General features: G+C 37.2%; 1 protein-coding gene and 1 pseudogene across 3 annotated transcripts in view; one reads left to right on the top strand and one right to left on the bottom strand.

Moving 5' to 3' along the window:
• Positions 1–27450, bottom strand: part of CRYBG3 (crystallin beta-gamma domain containing 3) — a 101398-nt gene that overhangs the window by 62670 nt on the left and 11278 nt on the right. For 2 of the 3 annotated variants that reach the window (XM_025040789.1, XM_006923414.3), the window contains exons 2-4: positions 22730–22796; positions 8638–9068; positions 508–6664 (exon numbers count right to left, since the gene is read on the bottom strand). In XM_025040789.1, coding sequence (XP_024896557.1) covers positions 508–6664; positions 8638–9068; positions 22730–22796 — 6655 coding nt within the window. Of the gene's footprint in view, positions 1–507; positions 6665–8637; positions 9069–16970; positions 17051–22729; positions 22797–27450 lie in introns of those variants that run through there. The other variant, XM_025040788.1, reaches the window with a different exon arrangement.
• Positions 19463–19581, top strand: LOC112472133 (annotated as a pseudogene).

Below are 27450 nucleotides of genomic sequence, written 5' to 3'. Positions count from 1 at the left end.
ATTTCAAAGTCAAAGAAAAATGTAACTGAATTTCAGAACATTTTCCGACTATAATGTTTTCAGCTCTTTCTCTTTGAATTAGGCTGTTTATTGTCCTGCTCTGCATGAATAACATGAGCAACTACAGTAAGGTTGTTGTCAAGCAAACACTTAAAATATTTTTAAATATTTAAATTATTTTCATGAGACACATCAGCTCAACGGAAAGTATCGATTTTCTCACATACAGTACCCTGAGAGATTCAGAATGTTGTCACTTTAGTTTAAAAACTAAATAAAGCAAAGAACTGGAACATAATTTCCTTTCTGCCTTTAAATTTTTACTTAATTTTTTCTCAATGTAACAGTTCAGCCAAAATACACGAATTATAATACACTTCAAAGAATAAAGTAACCTCTGATACTTTTTAAGTCTTTACACGACCTCGAAATATTTTCTTAATAAGCTTTTAGATCATTTTATGATCCAAAGCACTACTTCACTAGTTAATAATCAAAATATCTTACCTCTGTGAAGGAGCTTAATCTGCCTGAGTGGTCTTGAGCACGGAAATATTTTGACACTGGTTCCTGCAAAGTGCCACCAAATCTGGCTCCTTTTTCTGAGGAATGGGTTTTGGAAGTCTGCAAATATTGATGATAAGCACTCTTTAAAGAAGAATGTAGTTTAGAAGTAAGGTCGGATTTTTGTAGAAATGAGGTCTTTTCTGTCCACAGACCAATTTGCAGATTGGAGGTAGTAGGTTCATTTGACTTTACATATACATTCTTGGAAATTCCAGTCCTTTCCTGCTCATCATCAGGGTAAAATGTGATGGATGGATCTGGCAGCTTGAAAGTAACAGTTTCTCTCCTCCTAGCTCTCAGACTTCCTTTATGCAAAGATCCATCTTCTTCCTCCTCCTCCTCCTCTTCCCCTAACTCCTTCCTGTCGTCTTCACCAAAATTCATCTTTAGACGCTCTGATACGGACTGGAGAAGTGATAAAACAGAAGAGGGCTGGTGTATACTCTCTCTAGATTTTGTGGAGCCATGATGACCAGGTGAGACTTCGCCGGACAGAACATCTTCCTGAGAGCTGTCATCCTCATAGATGGGAGACAAAGCTAAAGGATAAATTTTGTACCTTTTGGCCTCCACCGATAAGAACATTTCTGGACTATCACTATCAACCGTCTCACCTAATTTGGTTTCCTTTTCAAAATGATGGACCAGGTCAGTTCTACTCTCGGATCTTTCACAGGCGACAACAGGCATGCTGTTGGTGGACGTATCAGTAAACAAGAGAGAGTGTGTTCTTCTTACTTCTGCAGTAGCATACCTGTCCTCATCTTGAAGGGGTTCTTCATATAATATAGTAAAAGAAGAATTTTCTTGTTCATCCTGAGAAAGGAAGGCCAATTTAGATTCTTTTTCATTGCTATAATCGCCTAGAACTCTTGTTTTGTTACCTACTGCAGTAACAGATGGTCTTTTGTCCAGCTTTCCTATGGTATCTGCAGGTTGAAAATCTAGCATTGCTAAGGCTGGGTAGCCTTCATAATCCTTACTTAATGTAGGTGATTCATATCCCCTGAAATATGAAGCTAGTCTATTGTCATGTGCTATCAAACCTTCTTGTATTTCAGTGGGTTCTTCCTCCATTTCTCCAATACTCCCTTCAGCGGCATATCCTTGGGGTGCTTTTTCAGTTTCAAATATGGGAGGCATGGCCTCTGCCTGTGTTATGGGCAATTCCAGTCCTGTTCCATATGTTTTCCCCACATTTACCACCACAGGTGACACTTGGTGTTTCCTGACAGTTCCATCAGAATCTTCTGGGAATGTTCTTTCCATTTCTATCATAGAGGGCATGGACACAATCGTTCCAATCGTCTCTTTCGTGTCCCTCCTGCATGCCTTTTCCGTTTCTGAGGAGGCAGGGGCTGCCTTCTTGTGTGTTTCTTTCACTTCTAATGCAAAAGGTATCATTTCAGTTTTCCTAATAACCCCCTCATCATCTGTTTGGTAAGTGTTTTCCATTTCCAACATAGGTCTCTCAGTCTTTTCAGTAATCCCCTCAGCATCTTTATGGTAGGTATTTACCACTTCTAAAATAATGGGCATCACCTCAGTTTTGTCCATATCTCCTTCAGCATCCTTTTGGGAAACTCCTTCTATTTCTACCACACCAGGTAGCACTTCAGCCTTTTCAGTAATCCCTTCAACATCTTTTTGGTAGATATTTTCCATTTCTGACACAATTGATGTCATTCCAGCCTTGCCAACATCACCTTCAGCATGCTTTTGGTAAATATTTTCCATTTCTAATGTAGTGGGTATCATTTCAGTCTTTCCAGTAACTCCCTCAGCATCTTTTCGGTAGATATTTTTCACTTCTGACATAACAGGTATCGTGTCGGTTTTGCCAAAATCCCTTTCGGTATCCCCCATCTTATAAGCCTTTTCCATTCCTAAAATGGCAGGCAATCCCTCAGTTTTTTCCATATATCTCTCAGCATCCATTTGGTATACTTCTCGCATTTTAAAATTGTCAGCTGTTAGCTCAGTTTTTGTGATAGTCGATTTATCATCCTTTTTATGTATTCCTCCCATTTCTGACACAGGAAGGACTGCCTCATTTTTCATAATATTCAACTGAGCATGCTTTTTGTTTGTTTTTCCCATTTTTAACATGGAAGGTATAAGTTCAATTTTTCCAATATTTACTTCAGTATCCTTTTTGTGTATTTTCCCTACTTCTGACATTGCCAGGGGTGTGCTTCTATTACTGTGTCCTGGCAAGCTTTTTTCAGATACACACACAAGACTATCGGACAAACTGCTTTTGGATGTCCCAGGTACATGGATGTCATCGTTTGTAGATGGAGGCCAACTGAAATTTAATACAAGAGTTCTGGTATCCTCTGTCCCAGTTTTGTGATTATCCATGCATTCTATTTCCACTTTCTGTTTAGAGTCCTCTTTGAGAAATAAATATGTTTTTACCCTATCATCTAACCCTTTATGGGACGTGTCTTCAGCTAATAAAATAGTATCTGATTCTTGCAAGTTTATATCATCAGACTGTCCAGCTGTATTTCCAGCAAATGGGGGGGTTTGGTAGGGAACAATTTCTCTTCCTTTAATTGACTCTGTGTCACTAATTAAGTTACTTACAGAGAAGAATCCACTTAATTCTTTATTTTCACTATTTTCACATGTGCTTTGATTTACTGCCTGTTCTGACTCCAAGAACTCCCTTCCTATGTCACGAGGCTTAACAGTATCACTGTTCAGAATTTTTGAAGTATTAGCCTGAAGGTCAGAATCCCAGGTACCCTCAGTATCTTCAAAAGCGTCATTTGTTACACTTTCTCGGGCTGAATTAATAGTCTCATTGACTAATTCCCTAGCTTGATCTTCTAACAAACAAGATATATCCATTCTATCAGAATCAAAAAGGACAACTCTCTCACCAGCTGTAGGTGAAGCACAGGCCTCGTCCTCCCCTTGGGCTCCGAACATACTTTCCATGACCTGCTCTTCCAAATGCTCTGTCAGTTGGATCCCTGTCAGTGTCACTTCTGATGGTTTTTTTTCAGGGATGTCTTCTTTCAGGGTACCAGGATTCATTATGCCATCTACGGCTATACGCTCTTGGCAGGTATCAACTATGTGTCTGGATTTTAGTTCTTCTCTGACAGAATTAAAAATCTCACCAATCAATGCATCAGCTTTTTTAAGTAAACCACTTTTGAGGTCCAAAAGTTGGTCATGTGCTCTCTTCCTTGCTTCTATATGCTCAGTAGATGCTTCAGAACACTGCTGGCTTGAGCTGTTAACTGACGCTGGAGCCCCAGCAACTGCTCCAGTCTCTGCTTCCATGGGATTGTCAAACTGGGCAGCAGTTGGGAAGTCAAGAGATGCCTTCCCAGTAGAAATCTCAAAATGTTCCTGAAATGGGGTCACTTCCTCTCCTGTTGGGACAGATATTTCAAATTCCAAATAAGAGCTATTAGGGTTAGTTAAGGAGGCCCCTTCATGTGTGACATCTCTGGTAATTTTTACAGAACTAAAATTATTTGGGGGATTATGTGAACTTGTAACCATGCTGACTTCTTCAACGCTAATAGAGGAAGACACGCTATCAACACCATCACTTAGGAAAGGACTGTGCTCTTTTTTTCTGTGAGATGAGGCTTTCTTTTCTGATCTCAGCACAGAAGGAACATTAAGAAAGCTTGAATTCTCAGATGCAAAAGCATTTTTTTCCAAATTGTTATCAAAATCTGAAAAAGGCAAATTTACTTTTGTGCTATCAGTTTCTTGTAATTTGGGGCAAGCAATAATTAAGCTGAATTCTGTCATTTCTGAGAAATCAGAAATCTTTTTAGTCCCACAAATATCTGAAGGTTGATAAATCACACAACTGTTTTCTTCACAATTCTGTGCCATTTGCCTGGTAACCTTTTCATCATTAATAGGAGAGAAAATCCCAGATGTATTACTTTTGGGAAAAGCAGAAGGACAATCTAAGGCTTCCACTTCTGTTTCCTGTATACCTTGATATTTGGAGACAGAAGGAGAAACCTCAGCTTGGTAATCCTCTTGAAGTACAGCATCTAAATATTTCTCTTTACTCTCATCATGATCCATCAATTTAAAACTGCTGTCTTGTTCAACCTCTACAGAAGTTAATTCTGATAAAATAGGCTTTGCTGGCACATCTGTAATTTTGAATGGAGAAGAAATTTTATCCTGAGAAATCTCTCTAGGCTCTGTTTGGGAAACAGACAACTTGCAGAGGGCTACAGTTTTTCCTCTTCCAGAATTTGACTCAACAGGAACAGTGTTCTGATCACCAACTTCAGCTTTTGATAAAACTTCAGCAACATTATCAATTTTGGTTTCCAAGGAAAGAGACTCAGATTTCTCTATAGCGTTCTTCCTTGCTTTAGCATTTGAAAGCATTAACTCTGCTTTATTAGGGTTTTGAGATGATACGGAACTGTGGTCCTCAGAAAGGCTTTCAGACTCAAATTTTGAGTCTGCTCCAGTTAAGTGAGTATCACTGGCTTCAAGATCTAGTGGAATCTGGCATTTTTCACTATGAAGAAGAACTTCCTCAGATTCAAGAGTTGCAGATGCATGATCAAGGTGAAGGCAAGCTGGAAGACTCTTCCTGTCTACAGCCTCAACATGATTCACCACATTTTCTTCTTGACACTTAATGGGCCGACTAGAAATTCCAACGATGTTGACATCCCCAGTTTCAATGAGCATGGAAGAACCCTCATTCTTTAAAACAGGAATATCCAACCTGCTCAGCATGCCAACTCCAGAAACAAAGGTAGGAGATGAAGCATTGAAATTTGATTTTGTGTAGTCAACATTAAGAGATGTTCTGGCATCAGGTGGTACTTCAGCTTGGTGCAGACTCTCCGAGTCAAGAAGAGATTCTGAAATGTGACTTCTATGAAGTTCAAAAGTCAGTTCAGGGGTTATTTTGTTTTCTAAGCATGCTACAACTGTTGAATCACTGATACATTTTACAGCGGCAGAGCCCTTTTGATTAATTCTGAGAATGTGAGGCATTTTGCCATGTGAACCAAAATCAAGCTTTTTGGCTTCTGTTATAAACAACTGGTCAGTATCTTTGGGTAATGAATCACTTCTATCTTCTGAAGCTTTTACATGACCTGAAATTGTGGGTTCACCAACTGAGGCACTTTCTGTTTCTTGTCTGATTTCCATAACAGCCAATTTTTTCTGTAAATCTTGGGCAGACAACCTATTTCCTTCATTTACAAGTTCTGTGTCTGTCACAGCATGTTTCTGTAGAGCAATGGTGCTGGTGTGATTGGCAGCCTGCTTTGATGAGTTATCTACGATATGCTTGTCAGAACACTTACTCTTTGGCAACTGCAGATCTTCATGCCTAACTGATTTATTTGGACTTGACAAATCTGTACTTTCCTGTTTGGTAGTGTCACTGCCATGAGAGTTACTATAAGAAAAGTCAGAAATAGCAGGGCTCTCAGGCTCAACCTGCTCTTCTGTTTGCACTAGTGTCCCATCTCTCACCGCAGAGCTGTTTTCTTTTACTGTAGTTTCTGTTGTAGTTATCCTCTGAAAGTCTGGCCTACAAGGAACAATGCTACAGTTACTTCCTGTAAACAATGTGAGGCATTCCAAATTTTGGTCAGTCTGAGGAACTGGTACACGACTTAAATGGTGCTGCGAGTCACATTCTCCAACAGTGGAGTTGGGGTTAGTCACAGAAGACGGAGATGACCTACTTCTCCCAGGTCCCCCAGGAACATTTTTATTTAAAACATCCTTAGAATAAGCAATATTCGGCACTTTGGGGTCATTTGTCAGATGGCTTTCTGTGTTGAGATTTATTTTGCTACTATCATAGTCTTCTAATGGGCCTCCAAGCATATGTCCTTTCAGAGACACATCTGTGCTAGATGATGATGAAGATGGCAGAATCCCAGCCTCACTCTCACTCCCAGGGCCAATATGTGTGCTTGTACTAGAGTCAGAACTTTCATTTTCTCTGTCCAAGGGAGTCGCAGTTTCTAACATGGTCTGTTGCTTCAAATATTTCCTAATTTGTCTGGGGCCTCGATACCTTGCATATGTTACTGAAGGCCTCTCTGGTTTGTCATCCGTTTGTCTGTAAAAATAAACAGCATGAGAATATCAGGAAATATAATTAGTTACACTTAACAGTAATCTCAAACTGTGGTGGAGTATATCTCATAATAGGGGAGGCTTTTATCTTTTCTATGTAAAGAAAAGCTACAAAATCAGCATGTTCTTTTTTTTTTTCAAATCACAATAAAGCTCTGACAGTAGAGATTCTCATGATGGATAAAATCTGTTGAAAATATAAGGATTATAAAACTTCAAAGGATTTATAAATTACAAAGAAGCATGCATTAACGTATGGAAAAACCTAAAAAACATTACACAACTGGTGTACTCAAAGGCTTTATAGATATTAAAAAGGAAATTTGCATTTTCAACTATAAAAACAATTATAAAGCTGTTTATTATTTTTAATTAAGTGAAGATGAAATCATTGACAATGCCTTTTAAATATACTTCAAAATATAGCTAATAACGTCTTAATTTTGAAAACTCTGTTAATCGTGATCAGTAGTGATCAAAATGTTTGTTACTATAGCAATAGACAGCATTATATAGCACATGGTTATTTTATTAACTTGTCTAAATTAAACTATTAACTCTTGTTAACACACCCTGATTATAAAAAAATATTTATCAAGAAAAAAAGGGCATTTTTATGTGAGAAAGATAACACAAAACCTTCAGTTAATTCACTTTCTTGAAATAATTGAAATTTTTATGTGAAACTGAAATCTAGTAATTTCAAAACTATAGGCTCTTAATTTTAAATAACGTTTTATATTTGAAATACTGCCATGATCTCAATGTTAAATATATCCTTGCTTGCAATAAATTCAAATCACAAAATGAAAGGAACACCTTTAATACTAAAAATTCAAATTCTCAAAATTATTTTCTCCAGATATATTATTTAAATATCTAAAGTCAATTATAAGCAGCCTTTAATCATATCAAAATAAACAATTAACCAAATGGTATTCAACTTTTTTATGACAATTCCTAAATAAATTGACAATCTTCAACAGGAAATTACTAAAACTGTAATTTAAAACTTGATAATCTGTAGATTTCTAGAGCTGAGCTGGAGGAAACCTGTTATCTCAGTCAAAGTGGGAGTCCCCGTGATCTTTTCCTTTCTTCGTAAGAATCACCTTTCTTGGAGCTAAAAAATAACAGATCCAAAGATTGCAGTAGCTGTGGTGGATGGATTTCTTCCTGTGGAATTTCCCAGTATAACAAAGTGATCTTGGGTCCCACAGGGAATATAGTCAACAATGTTGTAATAACTATGAATGGTGCCAGGTGGGTACTAGACCTATCGGGGGATCACTTTGTAAGTAATAGAAATGTCTAACCACTATGCTGTACATCTGAAACTAATATTGTATGTCAACAGTAATTGAAAAGGGGTGGGGGGGAAGAAAATATTTCCTCTAGTTCATTTGAGTAAAAGAAAAACAAGTTAGTGCCTGTTGGTTAGTCAAACAAAGAAAAAAGGAGTGGTGAAATGCTCCTTAAATTTGTGAAAGATTTCAGTTTCTTACAGCCTATAGAAAAGGTCCAAAAGGCTAGTTTTATAAATAGAGTCAATTTAATTTCTTTTCTTAACCTCTATAATTATATTCCGCAAAGAAAAGATATTGATAGAAAATGAATACAAATCTTAGGACTTTTGTTCCCAGAATGAAGACACTGAACACATTGCCTTTCCTAATACAGGAAAAAAAGATTCAGACAATAGAAAATACACCCATTCAGGGAAGTCTTAAATTAGAAATAAATCTCGTACTATGACAGAGTTAGTGCCTAAAAGGTATTAGTATCACCCCCTAAAGAGGCTCAAAAAGGCCCTAGATTACACAGAATCATAATTTTTTTACCTAGTAGCAAGTACGTTACAGAATACTTTTTCCAGTCCCTTAAAATTAATAAGAGTAGAACTAAGGATCAAAAGCTAGGTCCAAAATTTCTGGCTCAAGTAAATTTTAAACTTACTTTATCAAATCACTGGTTTCCTGTTCACTGTCTTGTGTTGTATCCAAAGAAAAGGCATCTGAGGATTCAGCCGAGTTAGACTCTTGTTCTTCTGCTGGAAATGTCTGGGGTCCCAGGGGGCCACTGAAAATCTCCCCCTCCTTTTTGATGTTTTCCTCATGATGGTCACTGGGATTTCGTAACTCTTTCTCAGTTTTGTCATGGTCATCTTTTAAAGAAGATTGCTTGGCTTCACCAAGAGATGATTTTCCTGAGATATTAAATAAGTTACCAAGAAAATGAAAAAAGCTTTCTTTTGGCTGTCGATCGCTTTCTCCTATTTTGCTATCTGAAGTGGAACTGGAAAGGTCATTTGTCTTTTTGGAATCTTCCTGCAATGGAAGGGTGATTAGCTTCTCAGCATGGTTCCTTTTGTCCTCACTTTGGGGAATCTTTGAAAACAAAATGGAGAATAACAAGCATCATCATTTAAAAAATAACACAGATTAATAACCTATTTATTACATGACACACTCTAAGCTAGACGCCAGGGATACATTTATGAATAAGACTGATGGCTTCTATTCCCTTGGGCAGTTTACAATCTACTGAAGGGCACAGTCAGCACAACTTTAACAAAGATATGTATTAAATGTCACCAACGGAGAAGTACAGCACATATGGGAATTCAGACCAGGAGTAACTAGTCTAAATCTGGTGGCAGAGAAAGCAGAGGAAGTACCCTCTGAAGGAGACCTAAAAAGTGACTACGAGGATACTTGTGCATTTTCCTCCCTCCCCTCTCTCCCTCCCTGCTCCACCTTTTCCGTACTCCCCTTCTGTGTTTAATGAGGTATTCGCTTCTAAGGAGTTTAATATGACTAGAGGTTAGGTTACAAAATGAGAAGAGTGAGAGTAAATATGGAGAGATAAGGAACAGATCTTGGCAAACCTCATCTGTATTTAAATTTAGACTTATTATTACAGAGCTAATGAACAGTATTTTCAAACATTCAGTACATTAGACAAATAACACCTAAAAAGACCATCATTTCAGCACTGTGTTAACCCATGAAGCTGCCACATTATGCAAAATTGTTCCTCAGGAAGATGAAAGACAGCAATGTGGTACATCAATTCAGAAGGAAAGCCCACCATGACCTCCTCATAGTAAACAAAAAGTTCTGATATGTGCATTAATACAAACTGTGGACACTGCTGGGAATTCTTGCAGATGTTAAACACTCCCAGAGGTGCATTTTATTGGCTCGTAAGTAAGTACTTAAAAAGCAAACTCATTCATGTATATACTCTGTGTGAGGAAAGACTGAGCTGCTATATCAAAGAGCATGCTGGCATTCCACCTCACACTCCTCCCTAAGGCTTCATTAGCTTTAGGCTGGTGTGCCAACTCGCCCTGCCCTTCCAAACATGCTCACTCACCTACTTGTAAAAGGAATGTGTGCCTGACAATATGTCAGATGTTATGCTCACCAGTGCTTATGAAAGGAAAGCTCAAAGATGAGCCAGAAAAAGCAGGACACTAAGGTAAAAGCACCTTAGGGCACTGTAGGTTCACAGGACAAAGTTCTGTAAGAAGCTGACCTTGGAAAAGGCAGGAGCACTCTAATTATGTTGTCATTTGTTCACCTTGCTCAGTGTTTTAATCCAAATTCGAAATGGTTTAAAGGAGTGTTCCAGTAACCACTAAAAAAATTAGCATATAAAAGGCTGAGAAAATGTTTAGACTCCATTATCCCAGAAATCTTATTTCAAGCCAATGATATTTTAAGTTTGTTCCTACCTTAGGTATCAGAAGGTATTTCTGAGTAAACACATAGCATTTTTCTATATGTTAAGACCTTAATATAACTTGCGAGTCTTATAAAATTAGGGCAATGGATTATAAAAGGGAAAATTAAGAGAACAAGGAAATTAAGATAACGTTTTTCAACTATCGATAAAATCTCAAGGCAAATAATTTCTGTCGAATTAAATATTTATTTTACTACCTCAATTGTTTTTACTTGACAGTTCCCTTTAAAGTATAACAGACTGGTTTCTGAACAAGATACATTTTGCTAAACTAATGAAAGCCTTCACATTTAACCTTTTTAGAGTTATATATATAATTTTTTTAAAAATCACTGGTTTCTCCTCCCCTTCAATTTACAGCTTCTTTGCTTTTCCAGAATTCCTGTATCTTCAGCTTACCAAAGAGTTTTTTCAGTTTCCTAAAATGTCTTAGTTGCTTACTTTTTCCCTAATAATCTGAGAAATTTTTATCAGTAATTAAAATATCCTCAACCAGAAAAAGGTATCTAAATTTAGAAACAAAAACTAGTAGAAAAGAACACTGATATTCAAAGTAAACACAATAAATTATGTATTTACATAATTAAAACTTTTAAGTTTCCTCTAAAACAGCTGCTCTTTGCCCTCAGCTTAAACGACAATAAAGTTCAGCCTGCCACAAACCACGGCCAATGTCGCTTGCCAACCAGGCTATCTGCCACTGTTCCAACAAGCAAGTAGAATGAAAGTACTCATGATTCAAGCAAATGCTGGCAGAATATTGATTCCAGTTGTTCTCAAAGATGTTGATATTCTGCAAATCAAATATAAAGGCTACTGATATATATAAAGGAGACATACACATCTTAGGAATTTAATTTTTTTCCTTCATATTCAATATGTTATTATGTAGTACCCTTATGTTCAAATTCATCCATCCATCTGTTCTCCTTGCTCTGTGACCAAAACAGGGAAATACAGAAAAACATTAGCTATACTAATAAGAAAGCTGTGATTTCAAGGAGTTCACTGTCCAGTAAGATACTCAACATTATACCATTGTGTGGGGCTTACAGGAGGTATGTGCACAATGGAGGACACAGGTAACCTGACTTGGGATGGGGAGAATCTACCACAGAAAGGAGGTTAACAACTGAGCTTGTTCCCGAGGGGTGAGAATAGCGTTCTAGACAAATAATAGCATGTACAAAGACACAACAGTGTGAAATACTGCTTATTATGGCAGAGCTATGGCTGAAGGAGACTGGGGCACAGAGGATAGAGAATGAGGCTGATAAGATGACCAATCAGTGACAAGATGACCAATCAGAAGTGGCAGGTGAGCGGTAACAAAGTCATACAAGAATAAATTTCTAAATTGGGCAACTATTTGAGTAGTTAAGCCCAAAATGGATATAGGAAATAGAAGAGGAGATGAGATTAGGGCCTTTGTGGGGATGTGGTGAGGGGGAAGGGCAACAAACTATTTAGATATCAAACATGTTAAATTTTTGGTTCCCTGGTGATGCACAACTGGTAAGAAGTCAGAAGCATAGTTTAAGAATGCAATCTGGCAATACACAGTGTGTGAGGAGGAAAAGGGGGACCAACCAAAGAGCCCTAGGGCAAAAAGATTAAAAGGCAGGCACAAAGAAGAGAAGAAATCAGAGAGACAGAGAAGGCCAAAACCAGACTAGGGCATCCCCTCTAGAATACTGGTCTCCAAAGTCAAAAGGCCAAAATAATTCCCTCCCCCCACCCCCCCCAAAAAACAAAGGGAGTAAATACCAAATGCCCTTGCAAGGCCAGGAAAAGTGAAGAAGATCCTTCTCTCTGGTCTTCTGAAATGTCAGGCACACTCTCATGGGGAGCTGAGTGTTTACTCTTCTCTCTGCTTAGAATGTTCTTCCCCTAGACAGCTATATGACTCGCTGCCCCTCACCTCCTTCAGACCTGTACTTAAAAGTCTCTTCATTGGAAGTGTGCCAGGCCACCGTATCTAAAAGAATAAACTCCACTCTGAATCCACCTAGATTCCTTCTCTGCTTTTTCTTCTTTGTACTTATCAGTATCAAATACACACACATATGCACACACGCTCAAATTATTTAATATTTGCTTCTTCTTCAAGAAAGTAAAAGCCACAAATACAAAGATTTTTGTCTGTTTTAATCATTGCAGTATCTCTAGTACCTTGAAATGTGCCTGACAATAAGAGCCAAACATGCTCAAATATTTTTTGGATTAGTGAATGAGGAGTATAGCGAAGCCCTAGGAATGCAGGAGAGATTGTCATAACAGCTGAGGAATTTGTGAATACAGCCCCCAACTCAAGCTGTTAAGCAGTGAGTTGATAGATAGGAAAAAAGCAGTGAGTAGATAGCAAGGAAACAAGAACAGTTGCAAACAGAAGGGAACATTTTTGAGAGATTTTTAAATTAGGAAAAAAACACCTAAGGCAAAAGTTTAAGGTCCGAGACAGAAGAAACTGGCTTTTTGTTTCTGTTTTGTGGATCAGCTCTACACCTGTTGGAAAGGGAATGATGGCTGCACAAGAGGGAAGAATGGCAGGTTCCAGAAAGAAAAGCAGAAGGAGATGATGAGCTAGAGAGCGGAGTAATTTCTAGTCCTTCTAACGAAGGGAAAATTAGAGCCTTGGAGAGGAGCAGGGACATTTCCTCTTCCAAGTAAGGCAGGAAGGAAGAGCCTAAAACCTAAGTGATTCCGCAAGCAGAGAGGACAATGAGCAAGGTCCAACAAGTAGCCCTGACCTTAATATAGTCAGAGCAGAGAAGACAAAGCTAAAGGAGGGATGCAGAGGTGGCACTGAGACTAGGGCTCCCTAAATAGAGCAGACTCAGAAGAGTGTTTCTGGGAAATGCAGCAATAGGCTGAAACAAAGTGTACTAAGTAGCAGTTAGGGTCAATGTAAACTTTAAAACATTTTTTCATTCAGTAAACAGTGAACAGCAAGGTACTAGGTGCTCAGATGCAAAAGTGAAAAAAACACACCCAAAGCCCTGCTTTCACAGAGCCTACACTCTGGTGATGTAAGAACTGATCTGTGGGGTCTAATCGGCATTAGCTTGTCATCAGTGCAAGTAGCAGGTGGCAGGTGCTGTCTCAAGATGGTGACTGGCACAGCGGAGCAAGTCAAGAAGACCAAGGGGTAAAGACTATAGTCAAAAAAAAAAATAGGGAAGGGTCAGGTGACTCTTCCTTTACTGTCTCAAGCACCCAGCTTGGTCATCTTTTTACCTCAAGCTTCACCTTTACTGCACATAGTAAGGATGATCCTTCAGATCACCCTGACCCCGCCCCATCCCCAATTCCTTAGCACCCTTAACTCCAATCACCTCCACTTTCACTCTGCCTGTCCCTTGGGCTAACGCTGTCTCTACCCTAACCACTCTGCTAATTCCTCCACCAGAGAGCCACTTGATAATCCTTAATGTCTCATCAAGAACCTCAGTTCTATATCTGCTCCTCTGTAAGCCCACCATCCAAAAGTGTTATGTACAGAAACGACCTTCTCCTCTCTCTTCACTATCAACCTCCTTAAACAGGAGTTATCAACCCTTACCATATTCCTCTTTCCTCCCACTCACTCCTTAAGTCTCTGCAAGCTGGCTTCCTCCCCAGTCATGCTCTAACCACGCTCTCTCAGAGACACTGTCTCACTTGATAATTCAGTGTATATTTTTTCTGTCCTGATCTTATATGATGTATCTGCAGAATATGAGACTAAATTTCTTCCTGAAGACCAGTCTTCCTTTGACTTACATGACATCACTCTGAGGTTTCCCTTCTTCTCCTCCGAATACTCTCTCCACCTCCAAGTTCACATCCTAGCCATCCCTTATATGTCATATTTCTCTGATTTCCAGACTAGTCCTGATTTACCTTCATAATCTTCTTATGAGATCTTATTCTTCACAGATCATTCCCAGATTTGTACTCTCAGTTCAGACTGTACATCCAACTATCAACCAGACATTCATGTCCACCTGGATGCTTCCTGGAACCTCAAACTCAGTACATCCCAAATGGAACTCGACCATGCTATGTCTCTATTCTTCCACTTTCTGTAAACTATAACATTCTCAATTATTTAAAAAAATCATATGAAACATTAAGACACCACAGCCTCTCCCCAGAATACTGCCAGCATTGACTTACACTGTTTTCTTGCTTCCACCCCTACCGTACCCAAGTCTATTCTCCAGACAAAGCCAAGGCAAGCTTTGAGCATTCAAATTTGATCATCCTTAAAGGTCTCCAGTGGCCATGCGCTGCCATCTGGATAAAATCCCAACTCTCCAGCATGGCATTCTGGAGAGGTCTTGCTGGGTCTAGCTCCTGCATCCTTCTCCAATTTCACCTCCTGCCACTCACTGTAGTTGCAATGTCTAATGTCATCATATGCACTTTCATTCTTTCCCCCTCTCCTCACTCCTTCTCTCTCTGACCACAGTATGTTTTTGCACAGCGTTATTCCCACTGCTGAGACCACTGTCTCTTGCCCTCATTACCTGGGAAATTCTTAACTAAACCTCAAGCTTTTATTCAGAATGGAAATTGCCTATATATGTTCTTCCAATGGACAGCCCTAATATCTTTTGTTTTCCCTGTCATTACAAGGTGAAGGCAAACAATTTCATATGCTTTCATCATGAGGACTATTACCTAAAATTATTAAGTTACTAAAATCTAGCATTCATATACAAAAACCAGCTGCTTACTAGGTCATCTGGCCACAACACATTACTTGGCAAATCTGCCAGTATTTGAAATTTCACTACCAATTCTTGAAATTGCCTCAATTTTGAGGAAAATACTTATCAGTTTATCACTGATATCTTAACTATAAGTGGTGCTAAAATTTTAAATAAATATCACTATTTACCTTTATCATAATGGATTTAGTTTGTGGTGGGTTGTCTAACTCCATACAGACTACTGACACATATTAGCATCAACAATATTTTTCAATAAATGAATTTTACCACTAACGTTAAGGAGCAAAGATGGACTATTATATCTTATTGTTAAAGTAATTCTGCTTGAAAGATAACATTATATTTTTATCATGGAATTATTTTTCCACTAAAAAATTAGAGCAGGCAAGCAGGTTGGTCATCAACCTAAGCTAGTCATTGTTTAACATAACAAAAAATTACCTGCAACTTTTATTTCATGACACACCAGTGCTGTGATCGGTTCTGAGATGTTAGATAACTTGTTACTAAAATTCATTAAAAGCTGAAATCTCACTTTTTGAAAGTGCTCTAAGAATGTAATCAAGGTTATATGTCTGTGGTGTTACTGTTTTTCATTCCCATGTAATTTCTGACAAAGGGATGTAGTTACATATAGTGTACTAAATAAGTGCCTTTAACCACGTAGGTGACTCAAGAGAGTGATCTATCATATGTGTCAGAGAAAAAATAAGGGGTAAAAATTGCTAATCTAAATAAGAAAATCTGAGCTATATAGTAGCAATGGGTATGCACAGGGCTGCTGATGGGCTGTGGCACAATGGAGAGGAAAACGAAATGGCAGAATCATTCCCAGAGGTCAAGATTGGGTGACCTGTGGCACATTTGAGCAGGATAGGGAACACAGAAAAAAAAAAGGAAGTTAAGATAAAAAGCCATTCCTTTCTGTTATGGTATGAAGACTTCTCCAATGAAAACACTGGGCCAGAATAATAAATGTTTTTAATTCTATGACAGCTTTTTGAGCCCCTTCTCATGTTCTCAAATTAGTATCTGGCACTCATGGAAGCAATATTTACTCATAAAAACCTAGAGTATGTACATGACCCTTCATATTCAGTTTCCATTTTGATAAAATACTCCATCTTACCGCAAAGTAAGACCATTCTAGGTCTATGATAGGTTGGCGTTGCTGAAAATCAAACCAGATACAATACATTCAACGCCTAAGACCTCTTGAGACATCAAGGCCCCAGTCTGGCACCAGCCACACTGATAGGCTTAATCCATGGCTGTCTCTTTCGTCATCTAGACTGCAGAGTGACACACAGTACAATCTCCATTTCAGGCACTATGATAGCACTCAGTCTTTATGAAAGCAATCAGGGGTTGGGAATTCTTGACTTCTAGCTAAAGTTCAATACGTATACCTTCATGTATGCCTTCTTTTCAGATGTTATGGAGAATCAATGTTTCTAATATCTGATTTCTATACTATTCACCCAGAAAAAATCAGCACGATTCTCAAGCAAAGATTTCTAAGTTTCAGCTAGACTTTATATGGCAAGAAGGCAATTTTTCCTGTGTACCTACTCTGTGTCAGGCATAGTGCAGTGCTGTACATGTTACCTCGGTTAATTCAAAAACAGTTCTGTGAAATAAAGATTGGACATGCCCAACTACAAATCAACAAACCAAAGTTCTGAAAGGTTGAGTAAATTTTCCAAGGTTACAAAGCTACCACATGGAGATCTGGGATTTAAGCCCAGATATGTCTAATTCCAAAGACAGTGTTCTTTCCATCATTGCACATATAATTTTAAAACTGTTCCAAAAAGGTACCATGGTAGACAGAGAACAGTGGCTGACTGTGAGGCTCCAGGCAATTCATTCCGGTCTTCAACAGGGGAGCTTTGCTTTAATCTGTTTATACACAAGGTTCCAAGAACAATTATATTTGAAATTTTTTTTTTAAAGTTTGTGTTTGAAAAAGAAAAATTTGAAAATCCCTACCTTAAATTTATGTCATATCACTGCTATTACTTGTACCACTGAGAAAAAAGGACAGCAAGCATTTATTAGCATTTATTATGGTCATAATATATTTTTTAAATTAGTTCAGTAAAAAATTTTCCCCTAACCAAGAGAATATTTAATGTATTTAAATTTGACTATCATTTTACCTCTGGCTGAGAAAGAGTTGAAAAAGTCTAACAAGAAAAAAATAGTTACAGAAATTAAAATATGGATAGATGCACAAATTTAATATGTTCATCTTACTAAATAGTATTGTATTCTCAATAAAGGCATTAATGTAAAGAACAATTAGTGATGATTTTTCTCCAGTGAGATAATCTTGGGGAACAATTTTTCCATTTTTATATATCAATAAACAGTGGCAACAAATAAAAAATGTGTGGTTCTTTGTAGTAAATGACTTATGGTAAGATTAAAAATAAGTGTTCTGAATCATAAATAACTAACAGTGATGTGCACTAGATTGATACTCCTTGATTATCCATTGGAACATCATAGGCATATACCAACCACTGCCTTTTATAAGATGCCAGAACATTCATCAAAGTTGTACTATTAGTTTTGGACAACAATTCTAAAATGGAATAAGAGTTAAATTTTATATAAAGCAGATGCTGACCTATTATGAACAAGCCTAATAATCATCTTATTATTTAGACCTGGGTTGGAGAATCTATAACCTATACTCTAGATTTAATTCATTTTATTTAACTCATGACTCAATTCTGAAAACAGACTTACTACCATAGCTCTTTTAATTTAATAGGATTTCTTTTCGGTAAATTTAGTTTCTGAAAACATCTTAAAAATTAAGTTCACTAACGAGAAGCATTATGGCATAGAACTGCTTATGAATTCTCTTGCCTCTTCTCACTAAGTGTGAGTTTTGTCAAGTGAGACAATCTCTGAGATTCACTTTCTTCAACTATAAAGAGATTAAAATTCTGATTAGCACTGTAGTAAACCACACACATTGATTTCATCTCTTGTATAAAACACTCTAAAATGACACTAATGGAATTTTTTTTTTTCCTAAGTTATAAATACAAAGCGAGGAAGAGGGTACAGATTAGAGGATAAGAATTTTCAGAAGGGTTTAGAAGGCAAAGGCAGATGGAGGCACAGTAATTGACCAGAGAAAGCTGCTACCCTCATGTCTGCAATGGGAAACTCTGATCATAAGGCAAACAATCCACCCCACGGACAACCTGAAAAAGCTCTGAGAACCCTAGGTACCATTTAGGGCAGTGTAAGACAAGGGATTAAAAGTGAGGAATATGGTTAAAACCCTCCAAATGGAGTACTTGAGCCCCAGGGCTCTTCCCCCATCGCAAGCAGTTAAATGATCCTTCCAACCTTCTACCACTTCCACCTCTCAACCAAATACAGAGAGAACATCTCTGAAGATATTGATACTTTTGGACAGACTGAATTTGAGGTAACAAAGGCCATCATCCATATGGAAATGTCTGAAACATCGACAATCGAGTCTAGAGCTCAAGAGGGATGGCAGGTAGGGATCTAAGAGCCAAAAAATGAAGCAATAAGATTGAAAGGATTACTTCAGAGGACTGAAGCGAAGATAAAAAAGAAAATTTCTGGAAAGGAGACAAGACTTAAAAAATCAAGTATCCCAAATGATTAAATAAGAACTAAGAAAAGGTCATTGAATGTGGTTAGCAAAAAGTCACCCGTTTCATGGAAGGACCTTCACTCATTTAACAACTACTTATTGAGTCTTTATGACATGCATTCCACTCACATTATTAGGTTTCCCATGCCTGAGGGAACTAGGAGAGAGACAGGAGTCAGATGAGAAAGCATTAAGAATTAAACAGTGATTCTGACAGACTTTCTTAAGTAATTTTGGGGTAAAAGGTAGGAGTGAAGTGAAATGACATACTGAAAGGAAGCCAGACCCACAAAAGGAAAAACCAAATTGTGTTTTAATTTTATGTATTTAGAAAGAAACAGAACAAGCCAGTGAAATGGAGGGATGAACACAGTCAAAGCAAGGTCCAAGAAAAAGCAGGTAGTAAGAGACAAATATCATTTGCCAGGGACTTTAGGGAGTTTAGTCTTGAAAGAGAGAAAGGGTTGGATATTCTTCTGAAGTAGGTAGAAGGGAGCAAGGCATTATAACATGCCTTCCTCTCTTAAATAACAATAGACATGAATGAAGCAAGAGTCTAAGGCTACAACAGAAGACCGCATAGAAAAATAAAGGTAGAATGTGGACTAAATAACTGGAAGTTTTGCCAGCTAGATATAAAAACCATACAAAAACATATTATAGAGTCTACAGCCATGCCACCCTGAACACACTTGATCCCATCTGATCTCGGAAAGTAAGCAGGGTCGGGCCTGGTTAGTACTTGGATGGAAGACCACCTAGGAAGACTAGGTGCTGCAGGCATGTAAAAAAAAAAAAAATATATATATATATATATATGTATGTATATATGTTTATGTACACATATATACATTACGGTAAAATGGTGGATGCAAGTGTTAGAAACAGCTACCAATGTTAGCAAAACAACAAAATTTGTAGTCATGTGCTGCATAACATTTTTGTCAACAATGGACCATGTGTATGACAGTGGTCTCATAAGATAATGGAGCTGAAAAATTCCTATCGCCTAGAGGCATAGCCCTCATAATGTTGTGGTGCAAGGCATTACTCAGCTGTTTGTGGTGATGCTGGTATAAACAAACCTACTGTGCTGCTGGTTATATAAACACAAAGCACATATAATTATGTACAATACATAATATTTAATAATAGTAAATGACTATATCACCAGTTTATGTATTTACTACATTTTTATTGTTAGAGTGTACTTTTTCTACTTATAAAAAAAGAAAGGTTGCTGAAAACAGTATACCATGTTATTAAACCAGCAGCAACCTCATACATCTGGTGTTTACTGAGTCTCCTGATTGCATCGTCTTCTCTTGTGCTTGATTTAATCTCACGTTGTTTTGTACAGTAAGATGCTGTACAGGCTTGCAGCCTAGAAGAAATAGGCCACACCATACAGCCTAGGTGTGCAGAAGGCTATATCATCTAGGTTTGATGTTCGAAAATGACAAAAATCACCTAATGAAGCATTTCTCAGAATGTAACCTCTGTTAAGTGGCACATGATTGTATAGTATATAAGTGATATTTTAAGAGCTAAGAATCTAATGACAGTCAAAGATATTATAAAGCTTCTATACTCGCTAGTTGTTTGAAAAATAATTAATTTTTGCAGCTTAAACTCATAACCAATCTTCAACATCTTGATTTGGTATCTCAAAGTCAAATACAAAAAGAAATGTATAAGAATATTTGTTATATATAAGCCTGTTATTTTTCAGACTCAAGAGGAAAACTACATTTTTCTTATCACAGATGGCATTATTATCAAATTCAGGTTAATAAGATGGAAGCATGGCAAAAATATCACATTACAGTAGAGTGCTATGTTTCAGAAAACTTCATTAGAAAGAAAACAAATGCATGTTTTATGACACCTGCTAAATATAGAAAACTTAAATCAAGACTATTTAAAATACAAACTCATAAATATTGTTGCTAATCCCTTCTCCCCGTCCCTAAGTTACGGGGCTGACAATTGGTATTTTCTAAATACCTATTTTTGATGCCTGACAGCAAAAGGTCTCTGAAGAAATCTTATCAGTAGTTTCCAAAAGATAAAAAAAAGGTTACATGAGCCAAAATGCTCAGGCTACTCCAGTTAGACTGCCATGGTGCCCTTTCTAGTACAAGCTAACTGGACTGCCCATGTGTAATTAATCCTATAGGCCTCAAATCATAAGAAAAACAGTCTCATGACTGTGAGCCATATTAATTTAGGGACCCAGATCCCAAACTGAAATTACCTTGGACACTCGAAACAAGATATTAAGAATGGATGGAAAAAGATAATCATGACGACTCAGCCACTATATTTGTCCATCATTTATATTTACTGAATCTACAAAGATGAGACTTTCTAAATGAAATCTCTGCATGCAGAAAGTAACACTACTGGAAAATAAAGTCTCAAGGACAAGTTTGAATACTGAAAGTTTTTTATGGTGAGATTACAGGTGAAGTACACTATCAGTTACAAGCCGAGTAGAGAACCAAGTGTAGACCAAAAGAGGAGAAGGGAACAAAGAAGGTTTAGTAAAGATCACGGGTGGGTACACAGGCAATGAGAGATTGAGAGAGAGAATGACAGGAGCTGGCAGCTAAAGAAACTTCGAAGTTTGAGATCTCACAAGTAACATACTTTCTGTGAAGCAATTATTGGGCAAGGTTATATGCATAGCATTACACATGAAAATCTTGAAGTAAGGCAACTTGAGACATGTAGAAACTGAAGGAGAAAGCTACAGAGCTCATGCAGTGATACACCAGCAGGCTGGCTAACAACTGGCTGCAAAAGAGTAGGTTCAAGATGTTATAAAACCTGGGAGCAGGATTTTGTAGCCAAACTCACAAAGGAATAATGAAAGATGAAAGGAAATAATGATTTTTTTCTTTTTAATCAGGCCCTGATTTTCTTTCTAAAAAAAAATTTTTTTTTTTTTAATCAGGCCCTGATTTTCTTTCTAAAAAATATTTATATTGTTTACACTGATAGGAGAGGCAGGACTAAAAAATGAAAACAGCTTTATCTTGACCATATTTAATGCCTCTGAACCTAATATAATATTTAAAAGTGCGCCATATCAGTAATGACAAATTCAGATGACTTTTTGGTCCTTCCACTGACCAAACTAACTTACCCTGAAATTCCTGGAAGGTACAAGCTTTCTCTTTGTTACAAATCATGTAAAAAGAAAGTAACTCAGACCAAAGTCTATGAATGTGGGACAGCTACCAAAACTTGATCACATATCTGGCCTCACATCATCAAACAACACGAACATCTAATTTACAGAAAATCATTTATGAGTAAAAAGAAATGTTACAAGGTTTAGTGATTTTCAAGGGTTTTTAACCACACTTATCAGTAACTAGGTAGGTGTGTAGCTTATACACTTTTCATGCTTGTCCTGTAGACGCAAAGAAAGCCAGTTCATATATGAGCTAACCAAACATATCATTGGATACCAATGACATGCAAGAACCTGTTATTAACTTCTACCCCCAAAAACACTATTAGTTGTCAGCGGCATCTGAGAAAAGTCTACATATATCAAAGAACTTCCTAGGGAAAAAGAGATTGTGGAAGTAAGGTAATCCAATTTACAGATTACAAAACTAAGGCACAAAGAAGTTAAATGCCTCAGCTGAAGGCCACACAAAGGACAAGCTGGTGAGTGGCAAAGCTGGGATAAGAATACCACACCCTCTCAACTCTCTCAGTGCCTTTCTCATCCCACCTCCACCCACCAGCCCCCCAAACTCAAGATGCAAACGTCTGATATTGCTGATCTGGATTTCCACATAAAGTAATAATATGGTGCTTTTTCTGGAATGTAAAATAGATGACAGAATCTAAAAGAATGAACAGAAATTAAGAAAAATATTTGCTTAATATAAAATAATATTTAAAACTGTACCTTTACTGCTTCTGATGAAAGTACATTTTCCTTTTTCTGAATTGTGCTCAAGGGCTCATTTTCAACACTGAAAAATAAAAACCAGTTTCTTTTGAAATTAAAATAGAATTATTAAAATCATACAGTTTTTGTGTTTAAAGCAAAAATTGACAGGTCCTTTACCTGCAATGCTCAAGAGATTAATAAACAAAATGTTCGAATATGCTGACTTGAAAAACACATTAAAAAATGTTCATCCAGAAAAGGGGCAGGGATTAAGATGTACAAATTGCCAGTTATAAAAAAAAGCCACAGACATGTAAAGTACAGCATAGGGAATGTAGTAAATAATTTTGCAATAATTATGTGTCAGATGGATACCAGAATTATCAGGGGGATGACTTCATTAGTTATATAAATGTCTAAACACTATATTGTACACTTGAAAATAATATAATTTTGTATGTCAACTGTAACTGAAAAATTTTTTAAATGCTCATCCAGGCTTCAGAAGTTTTTGTTGAGTCCACTGTGTTATATTTTCTTGTATTGATAATCAGCATCACAGTAATGATGTACTTGAATAAAGGGGCACTGATGTACAACTATTAACATACTAGCTTTTATTTATATTGAGGTTCTACATACTCTGATCTTTTTAATGCCTACGCTGAGTGTTATTTGGAATAACTTCTACTTGGAAAAATTTTTATAAACATATAGGGTCATCTAGCAAGTCTGAGGAATACTCAAAATAGATGCAGGCTTATCTAGCCCCAGGTGTGCTCCAGATGGCACCCTAAGAATCTAATTTCCCAGACAGTCAATTCTAATTGTTTTGTCTGGATTCCCTTCACAGATGCCCTATAAAAATGGCATAATAAACTACTTTGCCTATTAGACATTTCAGCTCTAAAATTTATATTTCTATGTTCATGTTACCTTATTTTCATACTTTCGTAATCCTAGATAAATTGAGTAGCTCTACTCTAAAAAGTATCATGACTGTCTTGATATATTGGGGATTGTGCTTGGCCCTGAGGATCTATGAACTAGTAGGTCAGGGGCTTTGTAAAACTCAAGCTAGTAGGTGAGACTGATATATAAACAAATACTTCAGTTTAGTACAAGTTATAAGTGCTGAATGAACAAAAAGCTATGGAGCACAGAGGAATCAAGGAACAGCAATGCTGCCTGCTCAGCAAGGTGCCCACAGAGGAGGTACAAAGGCAGGAGGTAATACAGAATATGGCATTCTCAGTAAATCACGTTTTGTTTTTAATATAAGACTGGAGCACAGGAACTTGTGACAGGCAGAGGTAATTCAGCTAAAGATGAGAATGAAACCAGAGGTTAGTGGATGCCAGACTATGAAGAACCTGCCTGGCCTGTTATAGAATTTGATCTTTGTCCTACTAGCATTTAGGCAACAGACAAGCATAAAGCAGGAGGATGACAAAGCGGAGAAAAACATCTGGAATCATGGAACTTGGTGGCAGAGGGAATTGAAAGAAGATGGTTAATAGCTTCAGATCAGATAAAGGCCACCCAAAGCAAATGGGATGGACGTGATTTATGCTAAATTTTCCTTTCATCAAATCCAGTTCAATTATGCAGAGTATCCAAGAAACCAATGGCAATGATCAAAAGACAAAGGCAGAAAGATCATGAATACCTGGAAAATAAAATGGATTAAAATTTCATTAAGTAAGTCTCAGACTCTATACAGAAATAGGTAAACCATCAAGATATAGCCATGCTCTTAAGTCTTTTAAAATGTCAGTAAGAAAAGCAAGCATGTAAACAAGATACATATATTAAGTGTGTGTTTAACACATGGAAATTCTATGAGGAGAAATGAGTGACGAAAGTAGAAAATAATATTGTACAATATAGAATTGTAACCTATATACATATGCATAGCTATAAAATAAGAATGTCTCAAATGGTTGTTATTTCTGAAGTAAGTGGATTCTTATTTCTTTTTCTTTTCTATTTTACCAGCCTTATCTTTTGCCACAAGGTTGTTTATAATTCAGTTTGTTTAATTAAATGTCAACTGACAGTGGTCTCCTTAATCTAAATCAAAGAAAAGAGACCAGGCAAAATGCATGCAAAAAGAGCCTGTAATAAAAATTTGGGGTATAATCAAGAATAATTCTGACCTTGATGATTTTATAAGTGTATTCTCTAACTACAATCTATTTTGAATGACCTACCTAAAATTTATCTACAATCATTTTAGTCTTCTAGTTCTTGCTTTAAGATTCCTAAAATTTTAGATTTTAGAGTATTTATAGAGCTTCCTATAAACTTACTGCCTTAGTGAGATTGTTAATGAAAATGATAAAAGTTTCTTTTCCAATATAAAAGCTCTGCAAAAAATGTAGCTCTGCATTAAGGCAGAACTCTGTATTTTCAAGTAGCTATTAATTACTTCCATGCTAAAAACACACCAAATGCCAGAAAAACACTGTTGTGTAAGTTGGCACATAAGTACATTGTATTGAGCAAACTGAAAAGTTTAAAGCTGAAATCACAAGAAATACCTGACACTTCATAAAACTTTCTAAAATACATATCTTATGTTTAAGTTTCATGAATCTTATTGCTAAACAAAAATTTCAAAATGTGTTGAGTTTTAAAGCAAACATATTTGAAAATTTTAGTTTAGCTATAAAAATCACTGTTTCAATGAAAACTTTCCCCACTTCTTTTCTAGATTACTAGAGTCGCTTCTAAATTGGTCTCTGGCATCTTTGGGATTGCTCTGCTTCAATCTATTCTTCCTGGTCAGTTACCATTAATCTGATCATGATATTCTCCTATTAGCAAAAATATTTCAGCAATTCTCTTATCAGCTGATGAATAAAATGAAGAGTTCTTAGTATAGATAACTGGCCCTAGATATACCTGTTTCATAGAACCATTTCCCATTCTTAGAATATGCCATGTTCATATGCCAGCAAACCACTTTCTTCTCCTGCCCGTAATACCCTTCCCCACCCTACCCTGCCCAACTTTTAATCCTAAACAATTTAGTTCTACCTTAACTTGTATTTTTTTTGTGCTCCCACTGCACCCGGCAGTATGCCTCATACATTTCTGTTCTTTAACACAATGGCTGGTTGTCCATTTGTCTAAGTAGAATTCGAACCCATTAAATTCAGAAACTACATCATTCATATCTGTATCCCAGAGCCCATCATTGTGCTTGGCACTGTGAAGGTACTCAAATATCATTTGTTAAATGAATAAATAGATAATCGGTATCAAATAGTTTCTCGGTACACGATACTTTTTTCTTAACAAAGTAGTACACACGTGTATACACATACACACACACACACGTCTCTTGAAAGAATATACCATTCGCTTTCATTCTGCATCATCTTTCTCTAAAGGTTTAAGGACAAAGTGGGGCTGGGGGAAGAAAAGTGCTCAAGGGACAAGGGACAAGGTCATTTCGAGTTAATTAAAAAAAACAAAACACCAAAAAATTAGAATGGAGTAAAGATACTCAAAACACAATGAATTCTTAGATAATAGCTCAGTAAGAAAAAAAAATTAACAGAAGAGACTCAAAAGGTTTGGAGTGTTACTCTGAAAAATACAAGAGAAAGAGAAACATGTTCAAATTCAGACAATCTCATACCGTATGAAAGATGCCTAGCTGTTCCGATTCTCACAATTTTACCCCCTTTGGGACCTGGGAATAGTTTAATAGCAGTATTTTTAGAAGGCACACATTTTGCTCATGGCAGGGAGTAAGGGCTAGGCACAAATAAAACTACCTTGCATTTCTAAATACCCTCATCTATTTAGCTAACATAAGTTTGAAAATTAATCTTTCAAAATAGCCCAGCTAAATATCAAGGTCGAAGTAATACAAAAGCTCCTCAGTTTTCAAGCAACCATATTTAGACTGTAGCTGAAAACCACGAATCCAACATACAGCCATAAAGCATGTACTTACTTTATGCCAGACATAAAACAAACCTCTGGGCCATTAAAAAAAAAAAAAAAAAAGAGCACATTAACATTCTAGAGTTCAAATAATTTACACAGAAGAGAGTTCCTATCCTGTTGCTTAAGACATACTCTTAGTTTTTATTAAATTCTAACAGGATTCCATAACTCAAGCAGATAAGCAGCAGAAAAAAAGCACAAGTACGTACAGTCACTCACCAGGTATGTACTGCATACTTGGTGCTAGGGGTGGAGCAGTGAACATACCATACAAGATCCTCACCCTTATACCTTCAGAACCCCTTTCTAGATGCACCACAATCATCTGGGCAATTGTGTTTCTGAAACAGATTCTGGGGCCTGATGGTCAAGGATTGGAATTGGAGTGAGGCCCAGGAATCTACATTTTCAACAACCGACTCTCCCTTCCCTAGACCGCTCTGATGCAGGTGGCCTGCAAACCACATTCTTGATAATCTGGTCCAAGAGACTCTATATTCAGCTGAAACCAACAACTGAAAGTTGTACAGGGAAGAGAAGGATCTGATCAGAAGGCTCACTACTTAATATTTCAATGTGTTAAGTAAGTGTTGCTACTTAAAGGCTCTGTAGAGTCTACAGCCATGCCACCCTGAGCACGTCCAATCCCATCTGATCTCGGAAGCTAAGCAGGGTCGGGCCTGCTTAGTACTTGGATGAGACAAGACACACTACAGCCAGATGCGACGAGCCGGCACCCTTCGCCCACTACTGATCAGCTCCGAGACCCCCCC

Source organism: Pteropus alecto, unplaced genomic scaffold (genome assembly GCF_000325575.1).
Source record: "Pteropus alecto unplaced genomic scaffold, ASM32557v1 scaffold379, whole genome shotgun sequence".
Taxonomy (NCBI): Eukaryota; Metazoa; Chordata; class Mammalia; order Chiroptera; family Pteropodidae; genus Pteropus; species Pteropus alecto.
Note: the sequence above shows the minus strand (reverse complement) of the source record. Positions and strands in the feature narration are given on the sequence as shown.